This window comes from Oncorhynchus keta, chromosome 24 (assembly GCF_023373465.1).
Source record: "Oncorhynchus keta strain PuntledgeMale-10-30-2019 chromosome 24, Oket_V2, whole genome shotgun sequence".
Taxonomy (NCBI): Eukaryota; Metazoa; Chordata; class Actinopteri; order Salmoniformes; family Salmonidae; genus Oncorhynchus; species Oncorhynchus keta.
The window spans coordinates 27,777,059-27,804,705 of NC_068444.1; the positions used below are offsets into that span (position 1 = coordinate 27,777,059).

Genomic DNA, 27,647 nt, shown 5'->3' on the forward strand with positions numbered 1-27,647 from the left:
TTAGGCAGTGACAAGTATTAGTTAGTTCAAGGTTTCGTGTGTACGCTATTGGGTGCCTGGAGTGCATGTGTGTGTGTGTACTGTGGGCACAGCAGTGTGTGTTTGCGGCAGTGCGATTCTAGATAACATTTAATAGTGTTCCTCCTGCTGTGCCTGCTGGTCTGTATACAGCAAATTCTCCAGTTTTAAATCAACAGTGTTAATATGGGTCCACAGTTTCAATGGTAAATTAACAGTGTAAAGCATTATTTGCATACTTCGCAGGATGCCTTGCCTTGAGTGAATTGTAGTCACCACCCTGTATTTGTTAGTAACAGACATGGTTGCTGCATTCATTCATTTTTCAGTCCTGTGGCCTTCACCAAATGAGATCCCAAGTGAATGTTATCATTCAAATGTAATTCTTTATAACAATACAGTGGGGCAAAAAAGTATTTAGTGAGCCACCAATTGTGCAAGTTCTCCCACTTAAAAGAGGCCTGTAATTTTCATCATAGGTACACTTCAAATACTTATTTTCCACCATAATTTGCAAATAAATTCATTAAAAATCCTACAAGGTGATTTTCTCCTCATTTTGTCTGTTGAAGTGTACCTATGATGAAAATTACAGGCCTCTCATCTTTTAAAGTGGGAGAACTTGCACAATTGGTGGCTGACAATACTTTTTTGCCCCACTCTACATACTTCATAAGGCCTTATGTTGAGAGCCTAGTTTTACCCCAATACAGTGGCCAGAAACACATGGTTTACAGGCCACATCAGGCCTGAAATTCATATTTATGATGGCTTGCAAAGTAATGTGTAATTCCAATTGGAATTCAGCCAGAGTGGGAACATCAACATTAGGAATTTGTATTCACTCAACTTTTATTCAGAATGACTGCCAGGGTTGGGAAGACTAAAATATGAGTATCAAATGCATTTAAACTGGACAACCATTTCAGTAATGTGTGCAATACATCCAAGTAACACATTGGATTAGTTTAGAAAAATGTATGGAATTTATATTTGAGTAGCACAACATTAATAAATGTACACCCCCTCCGCGCAAACATTTTTTTTTTTTTTTTTTTTTTAAATCACCTGCATTGAACATTATGGGAAACATGATGGCTGTGGTTTTGGTTCACAACATCGGTTATTAACAGATACTGGGGTTCTATTACACCACTCAGTGTCAATTTAACCCTTAGAGTTAATTTTACTCCAGAATCAAAACAAAAATGTTACCCTGAAAAAGCACAAGGTAACACTGGTCAATTTGCTGTGTATATTAAAGCATACAACACATGTACAGCACAATGCAATCCATCCTTCTCTTCATCCCTGCCAGCGTGTGTATTCTTATGTTAGTCCCTATTGGTAGTGTTTCATAAAAGCTTGTCAGTCGCTCTAAAAATCAATTAACAAATATCCCTTCTCTCTCCATCACAGAGCTGTCTCTGGGTTTCCCACCCCTCCATTCTTTTCCACTCCCTATTTTGCCTCTGCGGCGCCACCCCTCACCCCCACCGGCTGCGCCCTCTCATGCTCTCCTCCTTCCGCCTCCAGCAGGCTGTTGAGCTTCTCCATCTCTATGGGGGCGCCATTCTCTAGATGGGCCTCAGGCTCATCTGGCTTCTTCTTGATGCACAGGAAGTTGCCCGTGCAGATGACGATGGAGGCCAGAATGACCTCACAGCCAGCCAGCAGGAACACGTACATGTAGTTATGTGTGGCGTCCAGCAGACGACCTACGGAAGAGGAGAGGTATGAGAATAGTTTATTACCTGTTATACATTCAAGGCATACGCAGTTTATCACCAGCTAAAATGTCTATACTGGCTTTGATTGTTTGAAGACTTCGTTCAAAACCCTAATGTCATGTCCACACCCCGGCTCAACCCTAACATTACAAAAGAATGCAGTTTTGAAACTGCAGTCGACTACACTCTAACTGCAGTTACACTGCTAAATTACTGCAGTAAAAACAACACAAAGGGGAAGTTATCTGTAGCATACTGCAGTTACACTGCACTCTTACCAATCTTTTTTCGGAAGAGTATCCATAACTCAAGCTAGCTAGCCTTTTTAGCTTCCCACATCTTCATGTGAAATTAATCAGATTTATAATTTACAATTATGCCCTGGCAAATATTCTTATGTTTGCTGGTTAAACCTAAAACAGTATCCCAGTTTGAAATGCTGCTTGTGTAGTCAGTCCCATAATCAGCTGAAAATATAAAGTCATGTTTTGGTCAGGCAGACAAAAGCACATGGCTAGCAAGTTGGCTACAGCAAGTTCTACAATTTCACAGTAGTGTGTAATCACTATTTATTACTTCTAAACAAAAACACCTTTTGGGGTGGATTCTTGTTGTTTGGTTTACTGTTTGAACAGTCGCTGAGATTATTTTGTTATCAATGCAAAATAGGCAACTGATGAATAGCCAATAAATAAGATCTAGGAAGCACGTGACAACACTGCCCCCATGGCTGCAGAAGAAAGGATACTGCATGTCTCAATTTTCAGGTAGTTAAAAAAAAAAAGTGTCAAATGCCAGAGTGTATTACAAGGCCTTTTAGAAGAAAAAAAAACATTGTGACACTACAAATCTTACGTGTGGCGTAGATCTTGTAGTAAGCGTAAGCATAACCATAACCAACTTCACATCCACACCCCAGCTTCACGTCCACAGCCTGGTTGAACCCCAGCTTCACGTCCACAGCCTGGTTGAACCCCAGCTTCACGTCCACAGCCTGGTTGAACCCCAGCTTCACGTCCACAGCCTGGTTGAACCCCAGCTTCACGTCCACAGCCTTGGTTGAACCCCAGCTTCACGTCCACAGCCTTGGTTGAACCCCAACCCTAGCCATAACCCTAATCCTAACACTAACCCAATCCTAACCCTCCCTATGTACTGACCTGCTCCAGGCGGTCCCACCAGCACAGCGATAGCCTCCATGAGCAACACCAGCCCTAAAGCGCTGGAGAACTTCTTTGTGCCCACGATGGCCATGAGAACCTCGAACTGCAGCGCCCCCACCATCCCATAAGAGAGCCCGAAGAAGATACAGAACACCACCAGACCAGGGTAGTCTGTCGCCTGCCAAAAGAGAAGCAACACCCGTGGTTATATAATTCACAACAACATAATATGACCAGATAAATGACTGATGACAAATCATGACTGATTATCCATAGAATTTGAATGATTACAATTGCTCCGGGTCTCGAAGGCTGCAGAGTCCACAATAATACACTATATATACAAAAGTATGTGGACACCCCTTCAAAACACCCCTTAACCCACTGTTCCTAGGCCGTCATTGAAAATAAGAATTTGTTCTTAACTGACTTGCCTAGTTAAATAAAGGTAAAAAAATAAAATAAAAAAATAAATAACAATTTTAATTAGTGGATTCGGCCATTTTTCATACACTTGTTAGCAACGAGTGTGGCTAATCGAGCACACAGCCATGCAATCTCCATAGACAAACATTGGCAGTAGAATTGCCTTACTGAAGAGCAGTGATTTTCAACATGGCACCGTCATAAGATGCCACCTTTCCAGTTTGTCAAATTTCTGCCCTGCTAGAGCTTTCCTGGTCAACTGCAAGTGCTGTTATTATGAAGTGGAAATGTCTAAGAGCAACAAAGTCTTAGCCACGAAGTGGTAGGCCACACAAGCTCACAGAACAGGATAACAGAGTACTGAAGCTTGTAAAAATCATCTGTCCTCAGTTGCAACACTCACTACCGAGTTCCAAACTGCCTCTGGAAGCAACGTCAGCACAAGAACTGTTCATTGGAAGCTTCATGAAATGGGTTTCCATGGCCGAGCAGCTGCACATAAGCCTAAGATCACCATATGTAATGCCAAGTGTCAGCTGGTGTGGTGTAAAACTCGCCACCACTGGACTCTGGAGCAGTGGAAACATGTTTGAATGATGAATCACTTCACCATCTGACAGTCCGACAGTCAAATCTGGGTTTGGCGGATGCCAGTCAAATCTGGGTTTGGCGGATGCCAGAAAAATGCTATCTGCCCCAATGCAATGCCAACTGCAAAGCTTGGTGGAGAAGGAATAATGGTCTGGAGCTGTTTTTCATGGTTTGGACCAGGCCCCTTAGTTCCATTGAAGGGAAAGCTTAACCCTACAGCATATATTCTAGATGATTATGTGCTTCCAACTTCGTGGCAACAGTTTGGGTTCAGTATTACAATGCCGCCGTGCACAAAGCGAGATCCATACAGAAATGGTTTGTCGAGATCGGTGTAGAAGAATTTGACTGATCTGCATAGAGCCCTGACCTTCAACCCATTGAACACCTTTGGGATGAATTGGAACGCCGACAGTGAGCCAGGCCTAATCGCCCAACATCAGTGCACGACCTCACTAATGCTCATGGCAACAATGTTCCAAAATCTAGTGGAACGCCTTTCCAGAAGAGTGGAGGCTCTTATTGCAGCAAAGGGGGGACCAAATACATATTAATACGCATGATTGTGGAATAATATGTTCGACAAACAGGTTTCCACATACACTGTGTCAATACAGGAATGTAATAACGATACAACACATTAAATACTGTTTATGTATCGTTTACATCCCATAGAAATACATCCATCCATACAAATAATATCAATAAAAACAAGTTCCAGACTTACCTGTGAGCTGATGACATCGGTGATGCCATTAAAGAGTATGGCGAAGCTGAAGAGATACACACATCTAGGCCGGACCCACTTCATCCCCGCAATCAGCCCACATGTGGGGCGGGCGAAGATATCAATGAACCCCAGGATGGTGAGGAGGAGGGCAGACTTGGTGTCTTCATTCCCCATCTCCTTGGCATAGCTCACCACAAACACAGGCGGCACAAAAAGGCCCAGTACCATGATGGACGCAGCTATGGCATAGATGAGGAAACCTCTGTCTTTAAATACACTAAAATCCAGGAGCTTTTTCTTAGGCTTGAGCTTTCTTTCTGCTTCACCCACAGCCTGCAACTCCTGGTCCTGGGTCTTCTTGGGGCCCACCAGGGGCCTCATCAGGGCCCCACAGGCGCAGCAGTTGAGCAGCAGGCCCCCCAGGATAAGGAAGCCGCCTCTCCAGCCATAGTGGTACTGCAGCACCTTTGGGGAGAAATATGAAGAAAAACATGAATGATGAGCCGTAACTCTGATATGCCGCCAACACAGCATACAACTTCCCCTTTGTGTTGTTCATCCTTCAGAGTAGCACACGTCGCTCATTGTGTTCATATGCTTCTCCCTAAATTATAATACTGATCTACAACTGCAGATAGGGAGACTGAAGAGGTGTAGTACCTGTCCCAGAGGAGAGAGGCAGCAGAGGGCCACAGGGCTCCCAGCAGCAGATAGTCCATTAGCTAGAGGCCTCTTCTCACTAAAGTAACGATTCAGCATGATCAGAGACGGCTGGAAGTTCAGCGCCAGGCCAAGACCTGGTAGACAGGGGGCAAACTGTTTTTAAAGTGTGTATGTGTGTGTGCCCACCAGTAAAGGTAGATGTGTGTATTTATTTACTAACCTGTTATAACTCCAGTACAGATGTAGATGTGTATGATACTGGTGGCCAAGGAGGCCAGGACCATTCCCAAGGAGGCAAAGAGCCCTCCCACCATCATCACTGGCCGACACCCAAACTTGTTCACCAGCACACTGCACAGTGGACCTACACACACACACACACACACACACACAGTATTGTACAGCTAACCTTGTGGGGACAGACAATTCAGTCCCATTCAAAATCCTATTTTCCCTAACCCTAGCCTGTTGGGGTGGCAGGGTAGCCTAGTGGTTAGAGAGTTGGACTTGTAACCGGAAGGTTGCAAGTTCAAACCCCCGAGCTGACAAGGTACAAATCTGTCGTTCTACCCCTGAACAGGCAGTTAACCCACTGTTCCTAGGCCATCATTGAAAATAAGAATTTGTTCTTAACTGACTTGCCTAGTTAAATAAAGGTAAAATTAAAATAAAACCCTAGCACCCAACTAACATAATTCTAACCCTAACACTAATTCTAACCTTCACCCTAAACCCCCTATAAATAGCATTTGACCTCGTAGGGATTTAAAATGTCCCCAGCTGGTCCAATTGTTTGTTTACTATTTCTGTTATGCACAGTTCTGACTGTGTTTAAGGCCAGAACAAGCAGGTTAAAAAAATGTTTAAAAAAGTTCTGACCCTTCCAATTGGAACAAGCTACAACAGGACATGAAATTACAGGAGCACGACTCTTTGAATGATTTTAAAGATAAAAATCTATGGTGAAAAAGGAAGTAGGGGCAGTGGCGTAGTGCAGTTTCGCAGGGACTCGCAGGTCTAAGCAAGGTCCCCCCACCAGGATTTCAGATCATTTTTTGTGCCATGGTGCAGAGAGACAAATGTGCCGTTTTATAGCTCAGGGATGCCTGAAAGACTAACTGGGTTTCTCTCAACTCAGATACCATAAAGGCATTTCATTTTTACAATTATTGTCCAACAAGTATTTAAAAAAGGCATTGATTGTTAAATTCTACACTAAAAAAAAACAACCCAGCGCTGAGTAAATAGTGGACAGAACACACATTGGGTTGAAGAGGTAGAGTTTCAGATGTTTTTGAAAGATGGGCAGTTCCACCACTGTAGTGCCAGGACAGAGAAGAGATTTCACGGGGCTGAGTGGGAGCTGCCCTTCCATAAGGGTGGGATTGTCAAGAGACCAGAGGTGTCAGAGTATTCGGGTTGGGGTGTAGTGTTTGAGCATAGACTGAAAGTAAGGAGGGGCAGTACCTCTTGCTGCTCCGTAGGAGAACATGGGAGAACTTGGGAAAGTTGAACACCAAGCAGCTTGCTGCATTCTGTATAAGTTGCAGGGGTATGATGGCACAAGCAGGGAGCCCAGCCAACAGAGAGATGCAGTAGTCCAGATTGGAGATGACAAGTGCCTGGATTAGGACCTCGCTAATTCCTGTGTCAGATAAGGTCCAAGTCTACAGATGTTGTAGAGCATGAACCTGCAGGAGAGAGTCACTGCTTTGATGTTTGCAGAGACCGACAGGCATGTTGTCCAGGGTCACAACAAAGTTCCTTGCACTCTGGGAGGGGGACACCGGTTGTTGTCAATCGTGATGGAGGTCATGGAGCAGGCAGGCCTTCCCTGGGAGGAAGAGCGGCTTTGTTTTGTCGAGGATGAGCTTGAGGTGGTGGGCCGACATCCAAGCTGATATGTCGGCCCAACACCTGCCAGGCACGCAGAGATGTGTGTCTTGGTTGAGTGACCAGTCTTGAAGCCTGACTGGTTAGGATACATAAGACAGCTCAATACAATAATTTGAAAATCCCCAATAAAAAACAATTCTCAGATCTTTCAGCACTCTGACGGAGTTGACGTTAGACACAAATGACACTTCATTCAAGTGGTGTACACGATAGCAATTTTGTTTTTCCCTCAGTTGCTTAATTATTCTTAAACCTAATTAAAATGTAACATATTTTAACTTAATCTATCAGGAAGATAAATTGACAGTTTATGGTTGAGGCCATGGTGATTCCAATATTGTTTGGTTAAATCTTTTAAAATATAGAGAACTTTACAGGCCATTGTTGCACTACAAGTAATGAGGACATTAAGGGGTCCTTACGGTATAGCTGACCCTACGCATTCCTGATTGATGCTGATAAAAAAAATAAAAAAGCAAATCTAAAAGCTAATTTCCTGTACATAAATTTAAAAAGAAATCAAAAGGCTTATGATGTGTTCACATTTCTAATTTTGACAATTACTTTCCCATTGTTCCTCAAAAATGCAGTGTATGATATAACATTTGTAGCTCTATTTCAACTGTTGCTACATAAGACCAAATCCAAATGGTGAGTCACATATGCTATCTGGGGGCTGCGGGTGTGTGTGCTAGGTCAGTTAGTGGGGGGCTATCGATGGTTTGGCCCCTAGATGCACCTAACCTCCTGCTTAATGTGATAATTGTGTGCTTTGTTGTAAATATACATCTTAAACTTTGTGTGCTGCTATTTTGGCCAGGTCTCCCTTGTAAAATATATGTTTTAATCTCAATGAGACTTACCTGGTAAAATAAAGATACAATTATGAATAAAAAGGTCCTGCCTAAGTTGTGTAGACTCCGGAGGTAGTAACGCCCAGATCTGACACTTTCTCTAATCTCCTGCACCTTTTCCTTGTACTGGCTCATCATCGAGAAAACACTTCTGTTGGATATACTTACAAATTCCTGTGTGTGTGATGTGAGATAAATATATATATATGTACCTGTGCCGTAGAGCATGGCCAACAGTATAGAAGAAATCCATGCACAGTCGCTGTATCCCACGCCGAACTCCCTGATCAACTCCTTGAAGAACACACTGACGGCCTTGGGGAAGGCGTAGGAGAACCCAGTGATGACGAACCCCCCGGCGAGCACTGCCCAGCCCCACCCTCCATCTGGTGCCTTGACATCACTAGGCTCATCATCTACCACGGCTCCTCCCATGATCCTCTCTGCTAGGAGATTCCCTCAACCGTCTGTTCCGTCAACTTGGGTCAGAACAGAGAGAAAAAGAAACAAGGGAGGAATGATTTTTAAAAGAATGGCGGTGGAATATATTGCGGCCAATTCTGCCATTTTGTGTGTTTTTGGCACCGATCTTAACTTTTTTAGTACATAATGTATCCGCCATCGTTTCCTATGACCGAAAAGAGCTTCTGGAAGAAGATTTCTACTGCAATGAGTCTGCGGTATAGGACATACTGCTCACCCCGGACCAGGTCCCAATACTACACACAGAAAGGAAAGAGACCGACATCCAGGTACCCCGGTGAAACTACGGTGGCGAGTAAATAATCCGCCTCTACCCGCTCTTCTATTGATGAATGTAGAATCACTGGAGAACAAACTGTACGAGCTCTGTTGGAGACTATTCTATCAACGGGACCTGAAGAACTGTAATATCCTATGTTTCTCGTAAACTTGGCTGAACAAGGCCAATATTCTAGCGTTTTTCTTCTTCTATGCATCGGCAGGACAGAACTGCACCGTCAGGTAAGCTCAAAGTGGGTAGTGTGTGTTGCTTAACAGCTGGTGCACAATCTCTAATATTATGAAAGTCTTGAGGTTCTGCTCGCCTGAGTTAGAATACCTCATGATAAACTGTAGACCATACAAATTTCTTTTTTCGTAGCTGTCCATTTACCACCACAAACCGATGCTGACAGTAAGTGGCACTAAGACTGCACTCAACAAGCTGTATAGGGCCATAAGCATAAATAAAATGCTCATCATCAAGAGGCAGCGCTCGTGTTTTACCAGTGATTTTAATGCAGGAAAACTGAGATCTGTTTTACCTAATTTCTATCAGCATGTCACCTTCGCAACTAAAGTTTAAAATATTAAAATCACCACCACCTTTACTCCACACACACAGCTCTCCCTCACCCTCCATTTGGCAAATCCCTGACCCAGTCTAATATCTACATTTCAAGTAGACCACCAAAGTCCCAGTACCCAAGAACAATGCCAAGATAATGTCTAAATGACCGTAGCACTCATCTGAAGCCATGAAATGCTTTGAAAGGCTGGTCATGGCTCACGTCAACACCCTGGACCCACTCCAATTTGTATACCGCCCCAACAGATTACACAATCTCAATCGCACCCCACACTGCCCTTTCCCATCTGGACAAAAAGGAACACCTACAGTACGTGAGAATGCTGTTCATTGACTACAGCTCAGCGTTCAACACCATAGTACCCTCCAAGCTAAGAACTCTGGGACTGAACACCTCCCTCTACAACTGGATCCTGAACTTCCTGATGGGACGCCCCCCAGGTGTTGCGTTTATGCAACACATCCACTATGCTGAACTTCAACACAGGGGGCACTCAGGGGTGCGTGCTTAGTCCCCTCCTGTGGTCCGATTCACCCACGACTGCGTGGCCACGCACGACTTCAACACCATCATTAAGTTTGCAGTACCAGAATGAGTCATAATACCCTAAAACCAAAGCGGTCAAAACAGGGGAATGGTTCCAATCATTTTTCCAGCATAATTGTGTCCCCACCAAAGGTGATTTTAGAAAAACTTCAAATAAGGGCTGCGTTTCGTGTAGGCTTACCTTGGCGTGAAGTTGATAGATTTGACTGTATTTACCCCCCAAAAATGAAATGCAATGAGCTGCTAATGTGGCTATCATACAGAACTACAGATGCCATGTTGCTCTGGATGAGACTGCCGAATCAAGGCAAAGGTAAGAATCTCTGGATTAAACTTATGTTTACTAAATGTAGTTATGAATACATTGGCTACATTTAATTAAATTGACAATTCTGTGAAATGTCTTGGGTAAGTTTTTTTTTTAAATTAACCTTTTAGCAACGGTGTCAGCTAAAGAGGACGTACAGGAGCTTGCAGGGATTTGTAGTCCTGCATAATGTCTACTTGGATGCTGATTAGCATTTTAAATTAGAGCCGAAACTATTGATTAAAGGTCACCTTGTCCGAGAGAGACTTACACAATTATCAATACGTCATGCCAGGGTAAGCCTACACAAAAACACAGCCCTTATTTTAAGTTCTAAAATCCCCTATGGGAAAAATGCATGGTGGAAAAAAACAATTGGAAACATTTTCCTGTTTGACCGCTAAGTTTCTCGGTGTCCACATCAGTAAGGATCTATCATGGTCTAACACCAACACAGTCGTGAAGAAGGCACGACAACGCCCCTTTCCCATCAGGAGGCTGATAAGATTTGGCTAGGACCCCTCAGATGTTTAAAAAGTTCTACAGCTGCACCATTGAGAGCATATTGGCTGCATCACCACTTGGTATGGCATCTGCTTTGCATCCAACCGCAGGACATACAGAAATCTAATTTACATAAGTATTATTCACACCTTTGCAAGTGATTACAGCTTTGAGTCGTCTGTATCAACTTTGCCCATCTGGATATTATTCCATTCTTGCAGATTTCCTCAAATTATTTTGAGTGAGACGCAATCTTCAAATCATTTCATGGATTTTCAATGGGATTCAAATTTGGGCTTTGGCAACTTAACCTCTCTGGTACAAGTGGGACAGTAGCGTCCCAACTCGAAAACAGCCAGTGAAATTGCAGAGCGCCAAATTCAAAAACAGAAATCCCTCAAACATACAAGTAGTATACACCATTTTAAAGATAAACCTCTTGTAAATCCAATTTCCCACTTCCTGGTTGGATTCTTCCCAGGTTTTCACCTCCAATGATGGACACCACTGTGTCCTCGGAAACTTTCAACTCTAAAAATAGTTTTATACCCTTTCCCAGATATATACCTAATCACAATTCCATCTGAGATATACAGACAGTTCCTTGGAATTCATGGTATAGTTTGTGCTGACATGCACTGTCAACTGTGGGACCTTATATAGACAGGTGTCTTTCTAAATCATGTCCAAACAATTTAAATTGGTCACAGGTGGATTCCAATCCAGTTGTAGTGACATCAAGGATGATCAGCCAAAATCTGATGCACCTGAGCTCACAGGTGAGTATTGAGATCCGCATTTAATTTAAGAAAAAAAATGAAAACATGTTTTCACTGTCATTGTGTGTGTGCAGATGGAGATTTTTTTTCAAATACACTGCTCAAAAAAATAAAGGGAACTCTAAAATAACATCCTAGATCTGAATGAATGAAATATTCTTATTAAATACTTGTTTCTTTACATAGTTGAATGTGCTGACAACAAAATCACACAAAAATTATCAATTAATCAAATTTATCAACCCATGGAGGTCTGGATTTGTCACACAAAATTAAAGTGGAAAACCACACTACAGGCTGATCCAACTTTGATGTAATGTCCTTAAAACAAGTTAAAATGAGGCTCAGTAGTGTGTGTGTGTGGCCTCCACGTGCCTGTACGACCTCCTTAACATGCCTGGGCATGCTCCTGATGAGGTGGCGGATGGTCTCCTGAGGGATCTCCTCCCAGACCTGGACTAAAGCATCCGCCAACTCCTGGACAGTCTGTGGTGCAACGTGGCGTTGGTGGATGGAGCAAGACATGATGTCTGGGGAACGGGCGGGCCAGTCCATAGCATCAATGCCTTCCTCTTGCAGGAACTGCTGACAAACTCCAGCCAAATGAGGTCTAGCATTGTCTTACATTAGGAGGAACCAAGGAGGAACCCAGGGCCAACCGCACCAGCATATGGTCTCACAAGGGGTCTGAGGATCTCATCTCGGTACCTAATGGCAGTCAGGCTACCTCTGGCGAGCACATGGAGGGCTGTGCGGCCCCCCAAAGAAATGCCATCCCACACCATGACTGACCCACCGCCAAACCGGTCATGCTGGAGGATGTTGCAGGCAGCAGAACGTTCTCCACGACGTCTCCAGACTCTGTCACGTGCTCAGTGTCAAACTGCTTTCATCTGTGAAGAGCACAGGGCGCCAGTGGTGAATTTGCCAATCTTGGTGTTCTCTGGCAAATGCCAAACGTCCTGCATGGTGTTGGACCCCCACCTGTGGACGTCGGGCCCTCATACCACCCTCATGGAGTCTGTTTCTGGCCGTTTGAGCAGACACATGCACATTTGTGGCCTGCTGGAGGTTATTTTGCAGGGCTCCTCCTGCTCCTCCTTGCACAAAGGTGGAGGTAGCGGTCCCTCTGCTGGGTTGTTGCCCTCCTACGGCCTCCTCCATGTCTCCTGATGTACTGGCCTGTCTCCTGGTAGCGCCTCCATGCTCTGGACACTACGCTGACAGACACAGCAAACCTTCTTGCCACAGCTCGCATTGATGTGCCATCCTGGATGAGCTGCACTACCTGAGCCACTTGTGTGGGTTGTCGACTCCGTCTCATGCCACCACTAGAGTGAAAGCACCGCCAGCATTCAAAAGTGACCAAAACATCAGCCAGGAAGCATAGGAACTGAGAAGTAGTCTGTGGTCACCACCTGCAGAACCACTCCTTTATTGGGGGGTGTCTTGCTAATTGCCTATAATTTCCACCTGTTGTCTATCCCATTTACACAACAGCATGGGACATTTATTGCCAGTGTTGCTTCCTAAGTGGACAGTTACATTTCACTGAAGTGTGATTGACTTTGAGTTGCATTGTGTTGTTTAAGTGTTCCCTTTATTTTTTTGAGCAGTGTATATAAAAGACTGAATTCAGTCTAACATAATGTAGAATAAGGGGTGTGAATACTTTCTAAAGGCACTGTACCTCAATTACCTCTTACTCCTTCACGTCGACCTGGTACCCTTTGTATATAGCCAAGTTACTGTTAATAATTGAATATCTATTATTACATGTTTTACTTTTCTATCAACTCTATTTTTCATTCTCTGCATTGTTGGGAAGGGCCCGTAAGTAAGCATTTCACTATTAGTTTGATGTGATGTGTACTTAAGTCCGCAATAATAGAGAAGAGGATCACATCAGGGTTAGACACTCAGGGTATGCAATTAAATTAACCTAACTTGTGCTCATCTAAGGATTACTCCTCTAGATGATGCATCATGGGTGAATAAAACCATTTACAAACTGGAACGTGTTTTGGTAATGAGACACGTCCACAGACTTTAAACTATAATATTTATTACGTACAATGTAAACTTATGTAAACATTTATTTTTTTAAACACTTTTTTAAAAGGTTATGAGAATCACCCAATTACACAATCATTCATTTGTTAGGCTAGATATCAGAAATATTATCTGGCCCCATGTCATTTAGGTAAGATCATTTAAGAATTTCTGTAAGGTTCAATGTCTTATTGTAGCAGTCTGGTCCCATGCATTCATTTGGGGTAACAATTTTGTGTAGCAACTATGACAACCTCTGGTAAATAGTTACGTACTGTATACGTTCCTATTTTTATAGGACACTAATAAAAAGGCTGCAGATATTGGCTAAGTGCATGGCTCCATATTTGCCCAGAGTTTAATGTCCTTGAGAAGGTCTGCCGAGTTAGTGCTTTGAGTGAGTCTCCTCTGCTCTCTTCTCACACAGCATGATATAGGAGAGTTTGCTTTTGCGCATGTATGTGGATAAGGTGATGCTTTCTGAGAGAGGGGACAGCTTGTCTGCACCAAAGAGTCAACAGTAAATCAACACAAGGAGAAATCCTGTCCAGTGCGCTCACCCTGCAGAAAAGACCCCCCCCCACATACATATTAGCAGCAGCTTCCTCAACAAAAAAAGGGCACCTCACTTTATACCGAGGTGAGATGAGCATGTAATGCAGAAGTCAGACTTTCACCTCAATCATTCACTGATGTCAATGGGACATTTGTGAAAATTCAGATCTCAAGTTAGAATAATATCAGCCATTTAAGCCATATATCACCCATATAGTCCATCTGAGGTTAGCTACAAACAAGTGTCAATCCAGAAAATGAAAAGGCACCCACAAGAAAATATTCAAGGACTTAGTTGCATGTCATTTGCAGTGTGCATGCTCACAAGCAAAGTCCTTGTAGCTTATCATTTCACTTCCTTTGAGAAAACCATGAGCATGGGCTGTACCGCAGCTTGCCGGCAGCTTTGTTATCAAAAAAGGTGGCACTGTGTCCATTACAAAATACCCTGAACAAAAATGCAACATGCAATGTGTTGGTCCCATGTTTCATGAGCAGAAATAAAAATAACCCAAAAATGTTCCATTCGCACAAAAAAAAGCTTATTTCTCTCAAATTGTGCACACATTTGTTTACATCCCTGTTAGTGAGCATTCCTCTTTGCCAATACAATCCATCCACTTGACAGGTGTTGCATATCAAGAAACTAATTAAAACAGCATGATCATTACACAGGTGCACCTTGTGCTGGGGGACAATAAAAGGACACTAACATTTGCAGTTTGGTCACACAACACAATGCCATTTGCACGCTGACTACAGAAATGTCCACCAGAGTTTCCGCCAGAGAATTTAATGTTAATTTCTCGATCAACATCATTTTAGAGTCTTTGGCAGTGTTCTACTGCAGACCATGTGTAACCACACCAGCCCAGGACCTCCAAATCTGGCTTCTTCACCTGAGGGATCGTCTGAGACCAACAACCCGGACAGCTGATGAAACTGGATTTGTACAACTGCACAGACTGTCAGAAACCACCTCAGGGAAGCTCATCTACGTGCTCGTTGTCCTCAACAGGGACTTGACCTAACCACAGTTTGACTTCGTAACCGACTTCAGTTGGCAAATGTGTATGGCTTCATGTGGGCGAGCGGTTTGCTGATGTTAACGTTGTGAACAGAGTACCCCATGGTGACGGTGGGGTTATGGTATGGGAAGGCATAAGCTACAAACAATGAACAGCACAATTCCACTTTAAAATCGATGGTAATTTAAATGCACAGAGATGCTGTGACGAGATCCTGAGACCCATTGTTGACCCATTCATCCACCACCACCAGCAGGCAAAGTTAATCTCCCTCAGGAAGGTAATAACCTGAAATATTCAAGAGACAAGCCAGCTGGTCCTTTTGCTGGATTTGTCATATGCATTGATTTAGGGAAAACTTCACCACTGACGGAACCATCCTTGACTTCGCCATCTATTGTTAATCTTTTGAATATGTCATATTTCACAGGCAGGAGCATGGATAAATGGAGAAGCCACTCCTTCACAACCAACTCACCCAGAACAGTGTGCTGACCTCTGCTTGTGAGTGGGGTTCATTAAGTAGGGTGACCTGCAAGAAGTGGCTGGGTGTAAATCTGTACGCAATGACTGAAGGTGGCTCAGAAAGACCATCTGCTTGGGCTGAGGGCAATGGGACAGATGGGACCTGGCTTTTCTCTGAGAGGATGTTGGTGCTCTGTGTATAAACCTCCCATAGAGAAGTGTATTGCTGATCTATCTACAGCGGGATTATTCACAGTAGAGGTCGACCGATTAATCGGAATGCCGATTAATTGGGGCTGATTTCAAGTTTTCATAACAATCGGAAATGGGTATTTTTGGGCGCCGATTTCTTTTATTAAAGTGGCAGCGCACGGTGAAGGCTCCGTGCAGATTTCACCACAAGTGAAGCATCTTTTTTTGTTGTTCCAGGCTGTAAGGGTCGTTTTCTGTCCTTGGTGAATGTTGTACAGGCTTAGGGTTGAGGCTGACTCTGGACCAATATGTTAGAGGCCCTTGGTAAAGCATAGCCAACAGGTGAAGGGACTGCCTAGTAAATTGACATTTTTGCCTGCCCCAACAGGTAGTGTGGAAGACCAGGAAAAAGATGCAGGGGGCGGAGTGTACAGGCCCCAGAGCTGTGCTGCTGGGGAGCGCTCTGCTGGTTTGTGGATTTTCTATTGGTGTGAGGGGTTGGGTGTCTCTCGTCAGAAATGGAGCGATTTGCCATACCTGTGGAAGCTTTCCCGTCTCCCTCTGGCCCAGCCAATACTTCCTGGGTCAATTTCAACTTGTGAGTGTGGAAAAACAAAATACAGCACACAGGTATCCTTGTACTCCCCACAATATTTTAGTGGTGTGGTGAACAGATCTGTAAGAGACGTTGTCAAAGTGATCATAGTGCACTCATGACCAGCACTCATAAATGTGCATGTCACATCTGAATGAGTGGGTACTTCCTCACTGAAGATACAAAATACTGATAGATGTTTTTCAGAATGGACTTTATCATGCATTAACATCAGAAATGGTTGTTACTAGAACAAATGTGCATCTATAACAGCTGAGGTCAGATTGAGATCCAGTGCAGAACAGTTGTCAGATAACTGGCAGTAAGAACTCTTTAATATCTACAACATATGACTAGATTGCCACTAACACATTCAGCAAGTCTTTGTGCCAGCAACACTGCAGAATTTGTAAAAAAGAATAAAGACTAATCAAAAGTAGTCATCACATTTCAAAGCATTGCATCTGTAGCCAAGTGTTTGTAACTCTCTGAATTGGGACGGGAGGTGTGCACGCACGCATGTCTACCGTATGAACTACTCCTGTGTCATGTGTAGCCACCTGGCTCCCAACAAACAGGCAAACACACATACTTCTCCACTTGCCTCACCCCTCTATAGCAGTGTGCCCCGACCCCTCACGCACAATGCAGCATTCCGCAAGCCTAGACTATCAGCTCTCCTAAAATAAGACCCGGACATTTTCCATCTCAGGACAGACACACAGTACAAAGTGGTGATAAAGCTGCAATGGGTATTTTGTTGAAACTCAGACAATAACTTGATACTTATCTTTTAGCATTGAATGCAATCTATTGACTTAGAGTTGAAGTCAGAAGTTAGCATAATACATTTAAACTCAGTTTCACAATTCCTGACATTTAATGCTAGTAAAAATTCCCTGTCTTAGGTCAGTTAAAATAAAGTGGTAATCCTGAGGATGTGAAATGTCAGAATAATGGTAGTGATTTATTTCAGTGTGTATTTCTTTCATCACATTCCCAGTGAGTCAGAAGTTCACATACACTCAATTAGTATTTGGTAGCATTGCCATTGAATTGTTTAACTTGGGTCAAACGTTTCAGGTAGCTTCCCACAATAAGTTGGGTGAATTTTGGGCCATTCCTCCTGACAGAGCTGGTGTAACCGAGTCAGGTTTGTAGGCCTCCTAGCTCACACGCTTTTTCAGTTCTGCCCACAAATTTTCTATGGGATTGAGGTCAGGACTTTGATGGCCACTACTTTTGCCACAACTTTGTATGTTTGAGGTCAATGTCCATTTGGAAGACCCATTCACCAGCCATATTTTGTTATACACAGACATTCTAACAGTTGGAAACTTTAGAATTTTCTATCCAAATCTACCAAATATATGCATATCCTAGCTTCTGGACCTGAGAAACAGGAAGTTTACTTTGGGCACGCTTTTCATCCGGAGGTGAAAATAGTGCCCCCCTACCCTAGTGAGGTTAACTTCCTGACTGATGTCTTGAGGTGTTTCAATATATCCACATCATTTTGCTTCCTCATGAAGCCATCTGTTTTGTAAAGTGCACCAGTCCCTCCTGCAGCAAAGCTCCCCCACAACATGACGCTGCCACCGCCGTGCTTCACGGTTGGGATGGTGTTCTTTGGCTTGCAAGCCTCCCTATTTTTCCTCCAAAACATAATGCTCATTATGTTCAAACAGTTCTATTTGTTTCATCAGACCAGAGGACATTCCTCCAAAAAGTACAATGTTTGTTCCCATGTGCAGTTGCAACCCGTAGTCTGGCTTTTTTAATGCCGGTTTTGGAGCAGTGGCTTCTTCCTTGCTGAGCGGCCTTTCTACCCTCCCGATATAGGACTCGTTTTACTGTGGATATAGATACTTTTGTACCCGTTTCCTCCAGCCTCTTCACAAGGTCCTTTGCTGTTGTTCTGGGATTGATTTACACTTTTAGCACCAAAGTACATTCATCTCTAGGAGATAGAACACGTCTCCTTCCTGAGCGGTCCCATGATGTTCATACTTGCGTACTATTGTTTGTACAGATGAACGTGGTACCTTCAGGCGTTTGGATATTGCTCCCAATGATGAACCAGACTTGGAGGTCTACACTTTTTTTTCTTGAGGTCTTGGCTGATTTCTTTTGATATTCCCATGATGTCAAGCAAAAAGGCACCGAGTTTGATGGTAGGCCTAGAAATACATCCACAGGTACACCTCCAATTGACTCAAATGATGTCAATTAGCCTATCAGAAGCTTCTAAAGCCACAACATCATTTTCTGGAATTTTCCAAGCTGTTTAAAGGCAGAGTCAACTTAATGCATGTAAATTTCTGACCCACTGGAATGATTAGTGAATTATAAGTGAAATAAATCTGTCTAAACAAATTGGAAAAATTACTTCCGTCCTGCACAAAGTAGATGTCCTAACATACTTGCCAAAACTAGTTTGTTAGAAAGAAAACCAGCCCCGTCGCCGACCACAATGTCCTGCTCCCAGACAACCCAAACTTTGCTCGCTTTGAAGACAATACAGTGCCAACGACACAGTCCGCTACCAAAATCTGCAGGCTCTCCCTTCACCGCAGCCAACGTGAGTAAAGCATTTAAACGTGTTAACCCTCGCAGGGCTGCCTGCACAGGCCACGTCCTCAGAGCATGAGCAGACCAGCTGGCTGGTGTGTTTACGGACATAATCAATCCATATCCCAGTCTGCTGTTCCCACATGCTTCAAGAGGGCCACCATTGTTCCTGTTCTCAAGAAAGCAAAGGTAACTGAACTAAATGACTACCGCCCCAAAGCACTCACCTCTGTCATCATGAAGTGCATTAAGAGACTAGTCAAGGATCATATCACCTCCACCCTACCTGACACCCTAGACCCACTCTAATTTGCTTACCGCCCCAATAGGTCCACAGATGACGCAATCACACTGCCCTAACCCATCTGGACAAGAAGAATACCCATGTAAGAATGCTGTTCATCAACTACAACTCAGCATTGAACACCATAGTACCCTCCAAACTCAGACCCTGGGTCTCGACCCCACCCTGTGCAAATGGGTCCTGGACTTCCCGACGTGCCGCCCCTAGGTGGTGAGGGTAGGAAACAACATCTTTACCCCACTGATCCTCAACACTGGGGCCCCACAAGGGTGCGTTCTCAGCCCTCTCCTTTACTCCATGTTCACCCATGCACGACTCCAACTCAATCATCAAGTTTGCAGACGACACTACAGTGGTAGGCTTGATTACCAACATCGACAAGATGGTCTACAGGGAGGAGGTGAGGGCCCTCGGAGTGTAGTGTCAGGAAAATAACCTCACACTCAACGTCAACAAAAGAGATGATCGTGGACTTCAGGAAACAGCAGAGGGAGCACCCCCCTAGCCACATCGACAGGACAGTAGTGGAGAGGGTGGAAAGTTTAAAATTTATCGGCGTACACGTCACGGACAAACTGAAATGGTCCACCCACACAGACAGCTTGGTGAAGGCTGTGATGTTAATGAGAGTGTAACGAAACACTTGTGCTTCTAGTTCTGACCCTGCAGTAATATCTAACAATTTCACAACAACTACCTTATACACACACACACACAAGTGTAAAGGAATAAATTAGAATATGTACATAATATATATGGATGCGCGATGGCCGAACGGCATAGGCAAGATGCAGTAGATGGTATTGAGTACAGTATATACAGATGAGCAGTGTATGTAAACATTATATAAAGTGGCATAGTTTAAAGTGACACATTTATTACATACAATTTTTAATTATTAAAGTGGCCAGAGATTGAGTCAGTGTGTAATATTAGTGATGGCTCTAACAGTCTGATGGCCTTGAGAGAGAAGCTGTTTCAGTCTCTCGGTCCCAGCTTTGATGCACCGCTACTGACCTTGCCTTCTGGATGATATAGCGGGATGAACAGGCAGTGGCTCAGGTGGTTGATGTCCTTGATGATCTTTTTGGCCTTCCTGTGACATTGGGTGCTGTAAGTATCTTGGAGGGTGGGAAGTTTGTCCCCGGTAATGAGTTGGGCAGACCACACTCCCCTCTGGAGAACCTCGAGGTTGCGGGCAGTACAGAACGACAGGATGCTTTCAATCGTGCATCCGTAAAGATTTGTGAGGGTTTTAGGTGAAAAGCCTCATTTCTTTAGCCTTCTGAGGTTGAAGAGGCTCTGATGATGCACCTTCTTCACCATACTGTATGGGTGGTCCATTTCAGTTTGTCAGTGATGTGTACACCAAGGAACTTGAAGCGTACCACCTACTCCACTGCATTCCCGTCAATGAAGATAAGGGGGGTGCACCCTCTGCTGTTTCCTGAAGTCCACGATCATCTCCTTTAATGACATTGAGTGAGAGGTTGTTTCCAAGCACCACACTCGCAGAGCCCCTCACCTCCTCCCTGTAGGCTGTCTCATCATCATTGGTAATCAAGCCTACTGTTGTGTCGTCTGCAAACTTGATGATTGAGTTGGAGGCGTGCTTGGCCACGCAGTCATGGGTGAACAGAGAGCACCCTTGTGGTGTCCAAGTGTTGAGGATCAGCAGAGTGGAAGTGATGTTTCCTACCTTCACCACCTGGGGGTGGCCCATCAGGAAGTCCAGGACCCAGTTGCACAGGGCGGGGTTCAGACCCAGGACCTTGAGCTTAATAATGAGCTTGGAGGGTACTATGGTGTTGAATATTGAGCCATAGTCAATAAACAGCATTCTTACACAGGTATTCCTCTTCCTCTTATTCCTTATGCTTCCAAAACCCTACTGTAAGCAGGGTTCAGATTTTAGCATCAGGGCTCTTAACAAACCCCCCTTTTACAGAAGACAGTCTTCCAATAACTTGTGTAGTGTAATGAAACCATGAGTATTGAAGCAAGGGGTATGCCGTTCCCAGCTATTTTGCCACCCTACTCAAAATCCAAATACACAAAAATGGCCTAAGAAATAGGTTAATATACCAGAGATTCTCATGTGACACGTTATATTAAGCAGTATTATTGAGCTATATCAGCCAATAGGGTTGACGTAGTTTGAAAGCGTAGTTAGGGGATAATATAATTTTAGGAGCAGGCCAATTTGTAAGCAGAGTAAAATACATGCGTTATCAATATTCCTTTACATAGCCTATCATATAGGAAGTTAAAGACAACTGCGCCATGCTTCTCCGCCATATAATCTATGCTATTTAATTGAGACCACACGTAAGCACACTTGATCTCGCATTCCCAACCAAATAGAAGGTAGGCTAACAGAACATTCATCAGCAAGTATTAGGCTATTAGCGTTTGTGAATATTGCGACAGAGGAATAGTCTACAAAAGTCTCGAAATAGTCTTTCATAACTTTGATAGGAAAGGGGACAATTTGCAGGCAGACACAAATACATGTTATTAATATTTATTTCCAGTCAATGTCGTAACCTAAACTATAGCCTATCATATTTAGGAAGTTAATTTCCATGGAAACACAACTCGGCGTGCTTCTCTGCCCACGAGTATAGCCGACAGGCGATTTAATTGAAACCACGCAAAGACACATTTGATCTCAGGCTAGTGTACAAGCAGCATTATCCCATGGGAGTTTGTGAATAATAAAGCAACAAAGATGTTCTTAAATTACAGCTGTCTCCCAAAATTATCAACGGGTATGACACTTTAATCATGCCAATGTTTTTTTTTTTTACCTGTTGTTCTTACCTGACGAAGCTTTGTCTGTAACGTCTTCTGGTCTGGACCATGCGTTCACGCCTCCTCATGTGAGTATTTATTTCGGCACGGCTGCGATTTTCTGGAAACCCATTTGCGGTGACTAATGCCACGTTCAAAACAACTGGGAACACGGACATATATACAAGGTCAAATAATGACGCCATGAGCTCTAGAAAGAGGCCCAAATTCCGGAGTTGGAATTCCGAGTTGGATGACCTTTAAAACACATTTTTCCCAGTCGGACCTAGTTTTTTTCCGAGTTCCCTTTCTTTTTTTTACGCACTGAGGTCGGATATTTCTAATTCCGAGTTCCCAGTTGTTTTGAACGCTGCATATTGCAGCGTTCAAGTGCTAGTCGGAGAAAGATTTCTGCGCATGCAATTAAAAAAAAGAAAGTATTATTATTATATTTGTTTTATGTAGCTACTGCCCACTTTGCTGCCTACGTAGCTGCTGCTCATGCCTCGATCACTCCGACAGCATCATTGCATCACAACGGCACAATCAATTCTGCAGTCAAACTAAATTATGTAATCCACCATTTTAAATAAAATCAAAGTTTATTGGCTGTGTACACAGATTTGCCGATGTTCTCGCAGGTGCAACAAAAAATGCTTGTGTTTCTAGCTCTAACAGAAAATGTCTTACACAAAATCCCACAATTTTTTTTATGAAGAAATAGCAGAATGAGCAATGTAAAAAACACGGAATATATATGTATATACATATATACTGAACAAAAATATAAATGCAGCATGAGCTGAAATAAAATATCCCAGAAATGTACCATAGGCACAAAAAGCTTAATTCACTCAAATATTGTGCACAAATTCGTTTACATCCCTGTTAGTGAGCATTTATCATTTTCCAAGATAATCCATCCACCTGACAGGTGTTGCATATAATATATAATATAATAATATATATCAAGAACCTGATTTTTACACATGTGTAACTTGTGCTGTGGATAATACAAGGCAACTCTAAAATGTGCAGTTTTGTCACACAACACAATGCCACAGATGTCTCAAGTTTTGAGGGAGCGTGCTATTGGCATGCTCACTGTAGGAATGTCTACCAGAGTTGCCAGAGCATTGAATGTTAATTTCTCTACCATAAACCGCCTCCAACATCGTTTTCGAGAATCTGGCAGTACGTCTAACCGACCACGTGTAACCACACCAGCCCAGGACCTCCACATCGGGCTTCTTCACCTGCGGAATATTCTGAGACCAGCCATGAAACAATTTATGGGGTATTGCAGTTTGGATCGTATCTGAACTGCACCTTCGATGGCCACTGGCACACTGGAGAAGTGTGCTCTTCAAGGATGAATCCCGGTTTCAACTGTATTGGGCAGATGGCAGACAAGCGTGTATGGTGTTGTCAAGGCGAGCGGTTTGCTAAAGTCAACGTTGTGAACAGAGTACCCCATGTTGGCAGGGTGTTATGGTATGGGCAGGCATAAGCCAAGGACAATGAACACAATTGCATTTTATCAATGGCAATTTGAATGCACAGAGGAACTGTGATGAGGCCCATTCTCGTGCCATTCATCCACCACCATCGCCTCATGTTTCAGTATGATAAGGCACCGCCCCATGTCGCAAGGATCTGTACACAGTTCTTCCATGGCCTGCATACTCACCAGACATGTCACTAATTGAGCATGTTTGGGATGCTCTGAATCAACGTGTACGACACCATGTTCCTGTTCCCGCCAATATCCAGCAACTTCGCACAGCAATTTAAGAGGAGTGGGACAACATTCCACAGGCCACAGTAAACAGCCTGATCTACTCTATGTGAAGATGATGTGTCATACTGCAGGAGGCAAATGTTGGTCACACCAGATTGGTTTTCTGATCCACGTCCCTAGCTTTTTTAAGGCATCTGTGACCAACAGATGCTTACAGCTAACCTACAAAGTATTACATGGACTTGCTCCTACCTATTTCTCGAATTTGGTCCTGCCGTACATAACTACACGTATGCTACGATCACAAGACGCAGCCCTCCTTACTGTCCCTAGAATTTCTAAGCAAACAGCTGGAGGCAGGGATTTCTCCTAGAGAGCTACATTTCTATGGAATGGTCTGCCTATCCATGTGAGAGACGCAAACTCGGTCTCGACCTTTAAGTCTTTACTGAAGACTCATCTCTTCAGTAGGTCCTATAATTGAGTGTAGTCTGGCCCATGGGTGCAAAGGTGAACGGCAAGGCACTGGAATGATGAACCTCCCTTCCTGTCTCTGCCTGGCCGGCTCCCTTCTCTCCACTGGGATTCTCTGCCTCTGACCCTGAGTCACTGGCTTACTAGTGCTCTTCCATGCCGTCCCTAGGAATGGTGCGTTACTTGAGTGGGCTGAATCACTGACGTGATCTTCCTGTCCGTTTTGCGCCCCCTCGTGTAGTGGAGATTTCCGTTGGCTATACTCAGCTTTATAATATAATAATAATAGTAAGTTGGTGGTCTGTTGATATCCCTCTAGCGGTATGTGGGCTGTGCTTTGGCAAAGTGGGTGAGGTTATATCCTGCTTGGTTGGCCCTGTCCAGGGTTATTGTCTGACAGGGTCTCAGAGTCTCCGACCCCCCCCCTGTCTCAGCCTACAGTATCTATGCTGCAATAATAATATAATATAATATATGCCATTTAGCAGACGCTTTTATCCAAAGCGACTTACATGTATGTGTGCATACATTCTACGTATGGGTGGTCCCGGGAATTGAACCCACTACCCTGGCGTTACAAGCGCCATGCTCTACCAACTGAGCTACAGAAGGACCTGCAATAATCTATGTGCCGGGGAGCTAGGGTCAGTCTGTCCTATCTGGTGAATTTCTCCTATCTTATCTGGTGTCCTGTGTGAACTTAAGTATATTCTCTCGAATTCTCCCATATCTCTCTCTTTCTCTCTTGGAGGAACTGAGCCCAAGGACAATGCCTCAGGACTACCTGGCCTGATGACTCCTGGATGTCCCCAGTCCAACTGGTCATGTTGCTGATCCAGTTTCTGCTGTTTTGCCTGTGGCTATGGAACCCTGACCTGTTTACCAGAAGTTCTACCAAGTCGCGTTGCTGCTTCAGTTTCAACTGTTCTGCCTGCGGCTGTGGAACACTGACCTGTTCATCAGACATGCTACCTTGTCCTGGACCTTCTGTTTTTGACCCTCTCTCTCGCTCCCTCCCTATTTCTCTCTCTCTACCGCACCTGCTGTCTCGACCTCTGAATGCTCGGCTATGAAAAGCCAACTGACATTTACTCCTGAGGTGCTGACCTGATGCACCCTCTACAATCACTGTGATTATTATTTGACCCTGCTGGTCATCTATGAACATCTTGAAGAACGATCTGGCCTTAAAATGACCATGTACTTCGAATAATCTCCTCCTGGCACAGGCAGAAAAGGACTGGCCAACCCTCAGAGCCTGGTTCCTCTCTAAATTTATTCCTAGATTCCTGCCTTTCTAGGGAGTTTTTCCTAGCCACCGTGCTTCTACATTTGCATTGTTTACTGTTTGGGGTTTTAGGCTGGGTTTCTGTATAAGCACTTTGTGACATCTGCTGATGTAAAAAGTGCTTTATAAATTCATTTGATTATAAATGTGATTTGATGCATATCTGTATTCCCAGTCATATGAAATCCATAGATTAGGGCCTAATGAACATATTTCAATTAATTGATTTCCTTATATGAAATATAACTCAGTCAAATCTTTGAAAATGTTGCATGTTGCGTTTATATTTTTGTTCAGTGTAGTTAATAGATCAATAAGAAAGATAATTCCAAACCTCTCTGCCAATAACAGCTCATTTTACGTTTTCCCCTTCCCACTCTGACCACTCCCACATAGTCCTAGCTAAATTATTTATTGAGTAATTGCTCTTTGCTAAGAGGCTATTGTTGTTTCTTTTTGACCATTTTAACTAAAAACAATCAGATTAAGATAATAATTTTCCCCCAGAAATTGTTTGATTTTGAGATTTAAAAACGCTGCATTGGTCTTTAATGTTATATCTTTCATACCTCCGTACTTACCTTAGTTGTATGTGCAAAGCATCATGGGTGTTAAATGTGGTTATCACTGCATTATATGTTATGACCTCTATGTCCAGACTACGCTCTGCGAATTGGACCCCGCAGACACTAGGGGACCCCCGACCCCAATTTATTTTTATATACAGTGCATTCTGAAAATATTCAGACCCCTTGACTTTTTTCACATTTTGTTACGTTACAGCCTTGTTCTAAAATTGATTTAAAATATATTCTAATCAATCTACACACAATACCCCATAATGACAAAGGAAAAACAGTTTTTTTGCAAATGTATTTAAAAAAAACTGAAATATGACATTTCCTTAAGTATTCAGGCCCTTATCTCAGTGTTTTGTTGAAGCACCTTTAGCAGCGATTACAGCCTTGAGTCTTCTAGAGTATGACGCTACAAGCTTGGCACACCTGTATTTGGGGAGTTTCTCCCATTCTTCTCTGCAGATCCTCTCAAGCTCTGTCAGATTGGATGGGGAGCGTAGCTGTACAGCTATTTTCAGGTCTCTCCAGAGATGTTTGATCAGGTTCAAGTCCGGGCTCTAGCTGGGCTACTCAACGATATTCAGAGACTTGTCCCAAAGCCACTCCTGTGTTGTCTTGGGTGTGTGCTTAGGGTCGTTGTCCTGTTGGAAGGTGAACCTTCGCCCCAGTCTGAGGTCCTGAGCACTCTGGAGCAGGTTTTCATCAAGGATCTCTCTGTACTTTGCACCGTTCATCTTTGCCTCGATCCTGACGAGTATTGACTAGCCTCCCAGTCTCTGCCACTGAAAAACATCCCCACAGCATGATGCTGCCACCACCATGCTTCAACGTATGGATGGTATTGGCCAGGTGATGAGCGGTGCCAGGTTTCCTCCAGATGTGAAGCTTGGCATTCAGGCCAAATAATTAATTCTGGTTTCATCAGACAAGAGAATCTTGTTTCTCATGGTTTGAGAGTGTTCAGGTGCCTTTTGGGAAACTCCAAGCGGGCTTTCATGTGCTTTTTATTGAGGAGTGGCTTCCGTCTGGCCACTACAATAAAGGCCTTATTGGTGGAGTGCTGCAGAGATGGTTATCCTTCTAGAAGGTTCTCCCATCTCCACAGAGGAACTCTAGAGCTCTGTCAGAGTGACCATCGGGTTCTTGGTCACCTCCCTGACCAAGGCCCTTCTCCCCCGATTGTTCAGTTTGGCCCGGCAGTCAGCTCTAGTGTCACGTATACTCCCTCTCCGGCCTCTTGGTCGTCAGGTTGCTGATTATCCCACACACCTGTCACCATCATCAAGCGCACCAGAGCCTCTTGACACTCTGGACTCAATCACCTCCTTGATTATCTTCCCTATATCTGTCACTCCCCTTGGTTCTTTCCTCTGGTGTTATTGACTCAGTTTCATGTCGGTGCTTTGTTTGTGATTCATGTTTAAAGTTTTATTTATTAAAACACTCACTCCCTGTACTTTCTTCCCGACTCAG

General features: G+C 43.7%; 2 protein-coding genes across 6 annotated transcripts in view; one reads left to right on the plus strand and one right to left on the minus strand.

Annotated features, from left to right (window-relative positions):
- Window positions 1-41: 41 nt before the first annotated feature.
- On the minus strand, window positions 42-22,262 carry LOC118402900 (monocarboxylate transporter 4-like). Of its 2 annotated transcripts, none has more exons than XM_035801255.2 (7): window positions 22,124-22,262; window positions 8,284-8,550; window positions 5,542-5,685; window positions 5,319-5,455; window positions 4,656-5,123; window positions 2,909-3,089; window positions 42-1,736 (listed from the first exon to the last, which is right to left on the minus strand). In XM_035801255.2, exons 2-7 carry the CDS (start codon window positions 8,504-8,506, stop codon window positions 1,480-1,482), a joined length of 1,410 nt encoding a protein of 469 aa, XP_035657148.1. In that variant the 5' UTR covers window positions 8,507-8,550; window positions 22,124-22,262; the 3' UTR covers window positions 42-1,479. The 2 variants fall into 2 exon arrangements, with proteins under 2 accessions (XP_035657148.1, XP_035657149.1); XM_035801256.2 differs by having other exon boundaries at window positions 22,111-22,257.
- The window catches only part of ccdc57 (coiled-coil domain containing 57), a 34,173-nt gene continuing 28,562 nt past the window's right edge, over window positions 22,037-27,647 (plus strand). For 3 of the 4 annotated variants that reach the window (XM_052478035.1, XM_052478037.1, XM_052478041.1), the window contains exon 1: window positions 22,037-22,182. The gene's annotated coding sequence lies outside the window, so the exon portion shown is untranslated. The remainder of the gene's footprint in view (window positions 22,183-27,647) is intronic. The other variant, XM_052478036.1, reaches the window with a different exon arrangement.

Coding starts and splice junctions, on each gene's coding strand:
- LOC118402900 (XM_035801255.2), bottom strand. CDS start 8,506: ATGGGAGGAGCCGTGGTAGATGATGAGCCTAGTGATGTCAAGGCACCA. Junction 5,124..5,318: donor GCCTCTCTCCTCTGGGACAG/GTACTACACCTC, acceptor TTCTCCCCAAAG/GTGCTGCAGTACCACTATGG. Junction 1,737..2,908: donor GGTGGGACCGCCTGGAGCAG/GTCAGTACATAG, acceptor CCTCTTCCGTAG/GTCGTCTGCTGGACGCCACA.